The sequence below is a fragment of the Vigna unguiculata genome, chromosome 8 (genome assembly GCF_004118075.2).
Source record: "Vigna unguiculata cultivar IT97K-499-35 chromosome 8, ASM411807v1, whole genome shotgun sequence".
NCBI lineage: Eukaryota > Viridiplantae > Streptophyta > Magnoliopsida > Fabales > Fabaceae > Vigna > Vigna unguiculata.
The window spans coordinates 13719123-13722976 of record NC_040286.1 but is presented as its reverse complement, the minus strand read 5'-3'; the positions used below and the strand labels follow the sequence as shown (position 1 = coordinate 13722976).

Genomic DNA, 3854 nt, shown 5'->3' with positions numbered 1-3854 from the left:
ATTCAAGGAATTCATGTAAGTATTTCTTATCTACCATATACTGTTCTAATTACTTTTAGAAATCACAATTTGCAATATTCATGGTTTATGAATATAAAAATTCTTATACCAAAAACTTCATAAGTAACTTCTAAAATTCACAAAAAAAAAAAAATAACAATAATCCAATGAGTAGTACACAGAAGTGTTAAAAGAATCCAACTAAATCATTAAATAACGTTGTTATGTGCCAACTGCCCCTGACAGAAAACTCAAACTAGAAAAATAGACACCGCAAAGCAGAGAGCGCTGTTTTACATTTCAGTCTCCCAACCAAAATCCTTCGTTTTTCTTTTCTTTCTTCATTTCTTTACTTCTTTCTAAGACAACCTTTCTTTGAATCATTGCAACCTTTTTCCCCCTTTTCATTCCTAAAGTTCTTTTCAACTATGGATTTCAGAAGCAAGGGAACAACATGGCACACGCTTTTCGTGTTATTTCTTCTATTTTCTGATATTTTTCCACTCTCTTTCTCAGCAGCCAATCAACCCCACAAAGCCAAGAACCTCGCCACCCCACATCGCCTTTCCTCCTCAGCTGTTTTCAAAGTTCAAGGAAATGTGTACCCTCTTGGGTATCTTCTCATTCTATCGTGATTTTTTGTTCAAACTTCTTAATCACTTTCTCAGTGTTCATTTAGTATGATTGAATGTTTTCCTTTTCTTGGACGAATTTGTTCTGCTATTTCTGTTCTAAGTTGAGCTGTGCTTATGAAACATTCTTGACCTGTTTACTTTTCTTCTTTTTTTTTAAATGGGAAAAAAAATGCGATTCTGCTTTTGATCAGTTCTTATAATTTGATTCCTGATCTAATCTTAGACTTTTCATATATTCTGTTTCATTGAGTTATACCTACCATTCAATTTATAATTTAGTTTGAGCAGAGTGAAAAGTAGGTGTGACTAGCCTCTTAACTTCTTTTTATTTTTCTTTTCTAGTCCTTTATTTTTGAAGGGTGGGGTAATTGGACCCCATCTCTATTAACATAATAAGTCACTTTTCTCTTCTGCTTGTTTTGGGGGAAACACAAGGAAATATGGTTGTTGAATTTCTAAAGTGAATTGGTTTATTGAGAACTAAGTTCAAGTCTAATACATCCTCCCCCAAACAAGCTTGGAAAGTAAAGTTTACCACACTCTCACTTTGTAAATTGGTTTTATCTCTCTAGTTGATGTGAGATATTCTGACATGGTAACCATGTTAAGTTTACATTATGATGGTTCCATTAAAAATATCTTTATCTTCTTTATGCAGGCATTACACAGTGATTCTCAACATTGGCTATCCTGCTAAGCCTTACGACCTTGACATAGACTCGGGTAGTGACATCACTTGGGTTCAGTGTGATGCACCATGTAAAGGTTGCACCAAGGTATGCAATGTTTAAACTAAGATTAGGCCTGTTTCTAAATTCTTTCCTCATAATCGGTATTCACCTGGTGTCAAATTTTTGTAGCCACGTGAGCAACTTTATAAACCTAATCACAACCTTGTGCAATGTGCGGAACAATTGTGTTCTGAAGTGCACTTTTCAGCAGACCATTATTGTGCTGCCCCAGATGACCAATGTGACTATGAAGTTGAGTATGCAGATAATGGATCATCTCTGGGTGTGCTAGTTCGGGACTACATTAATTTTCAATTCATCAATGGCTCTGTGGTGCGCCCTAAGATAGCCTTTGGGTGAGTGTTTTGTTTACTGGTTGTATCTGCTACTAGGGTTCTTTTTGTATAAACTTATACATTAACGCTTATAGAGAAAGAAAATAAGCAGGTAAAATGATTTACCTTACATTAGCTAAAACTAACTTCTGCATAAGTTGATTTTAGGTCATAAGAAAAGCTCAATTCATTTTAGCTTTTAATTGTCTTCTTTTACAAGTGTTTGTAGAGGAGTTTATTCTAATGGGACATAATTAGTTATTTCTATTGGTGAAGTTACGATGCTAACAAAAATATGGTGAAATTTTGCATAAGTAAATAGAGCAACAGAACAAAATTGATCAAGATTTGTGAATAATTAAGAGTTGGTTTGTCTGATGCATGGGTACTAGGTGTGGATATGATCAAAAGTATTCTGGTTCAACATCCCCACCTTCTACAGCAGGAGTTCTTGGCCTTGGCAATGGCAGAGCAAGCATTTTAACTCAGCTTCATTCTTTGGGTCTGATACGCAATGTAGTTGGACACTGCCTAAGTTCAAGAGGAGGAGGGTTTTTATTCTTTGGAGATGATCCCGTTCCCACTTCAGGGATTTTTTGGACATCCATGCTGCATAGTTCTTCGGAGTAAGTTTTAAAATTAATGTTATTTGTTCCTTCTTAGATGTTTTTTTTTTTGTCAGACATGCATCATCTATTGCCACTTGTTAAAAATATAGAGAAAAATGTATAGGGTTAATCTCCCTTGTGTCTAAAATACACATAGGGTGAATATATTTATAATCAAGAGTGATACTAGTATATATGGCAACTAAACATAAATGTGGTAAATAGAAAATATTGTTACAAACAATTTCAACAATATCTACCAATATAAACAATGTCTATGTTTCTCTAATAAACAATAGATGCAATGTTTTTCTAATTAACATAAAACACAATATATCTAAAACCACTCATGAATGCTTGCAAACAATCATTGTTTCAGAAAACACTACAGCTCAGGACCAGCAGAACTGTTGTTCAATGGAAAGGCCACTAAAGTTAAGGGTCTTGAGCTTATCTTCGATAGTGGGAGCTCTTACACATACTTTAACTCCCTGGCGTATCAAGCTGTTGTAAATTTGGTAAGATGGAAATTAGAGAGCCTCAATTTCATTGTCTTATATGACCTACATATACTTACTTAGTCAGCCATCTTCAGTTAATTAATTATCCTTGATTATGATTCAGGTGACTGATGATTTAAAGGGGAAACAGTTGACAAGAGAAACCGATGATCCATCACTTCCAATTTGTTGGAAGGGTCCAAAATCTTTCAAATCGTTAAGTGATGTCAAGAAATACTTCAAACCCTTAGCATTTAGCTTCACAAAAACTAAGAATGTGCAGATGCATCTTGCGCCAGAAGCTTATCTTATTATCACTGTGAGATCCGCTTAAGACTAAATCTGTAGTTAAGAGAACAAATGAGATAGGCTAACATACTGCACTTTCGCAGAAACATGGCAATGTCTGCTTGGGGATTCTTGATGGCACTGAAGTTGGACTTGAAAATCTCAACATAATAGGAGGTAAGACATGTCTTATGTTAAATATAAACAAATTCCTCTTTTGTTTCTCTTTTTATTTGTTTTTATGACAATACACCTTTTTGTCGATCTCAGACATTTCTTTACAAGATAAAATGGTCATTTATGACAACGAGAAGCAGCAGATTGGATGGGTTTCTTCAAATTGTGATAGGCTTCCCAAGTAATATGTTTACATTATATGATTTCTTATATAATTTTGAATAACAAAGTGTTTACCAGAGTTTTTTTTTTTTTTTTCTCATTAACAGTGTGGAACGTGATTTGGAAGGCGATTTTCCACACCCATACGCAGCCAATTTGGGTATCTTTGGGAACGGTTACCCTGCATCTTTTGAAAATATAGACGATCAATGAGTTGTACATTAGATAGCATCTATAATTCCATGTGGAACAACATATATATACATAGATTCTTTTGTCACCTTAGTACAATATTTTGGGCTTTATTAGCTTCATTTTTTGAATTTGTAAATGATAACTACCAAATTGACACAGGCTACAGTTACCAATCCTTGCTAGCAAAAGTTTCATTTAGTCGTGCGCCTCAAAACCCATCATC

At 34.5% G+C, this 3854-nt stretch overlaps 1 protein-coding gene across 1 annotated transcript; it reads left to right on the top strand.

The window, feature by feature from the left end:
* Window positions 1-249: 249 nt before the first annotated feature.
* Window positions 250-3819, top strand: LOC114194481 (aspartic proteinase Asp1-like). Its single transcript, XM_028084733.1, has 9 exons — window positions 250-613; window positions 1294-1411; window positions 1496-1722; window positions 2094-2327; window positions 2689-2827; window positions 2934-3128; window positions 3202-3274; window positions 3368-3455; window positions 3544-3819. The coding sequence occupies exons 1-9, from the start codon at window positions 429-431 to the stop codon at window positions 3647-3649; spliced, it is 1365 nt and encodes a 454-aa protein (XP_027940534.1). The 5' UTR covers window positions 250-428; the 3' UTR covers window positions 3650-3819.
* Window positions 3820-3854: the final 35 nt, after the last annotated feature.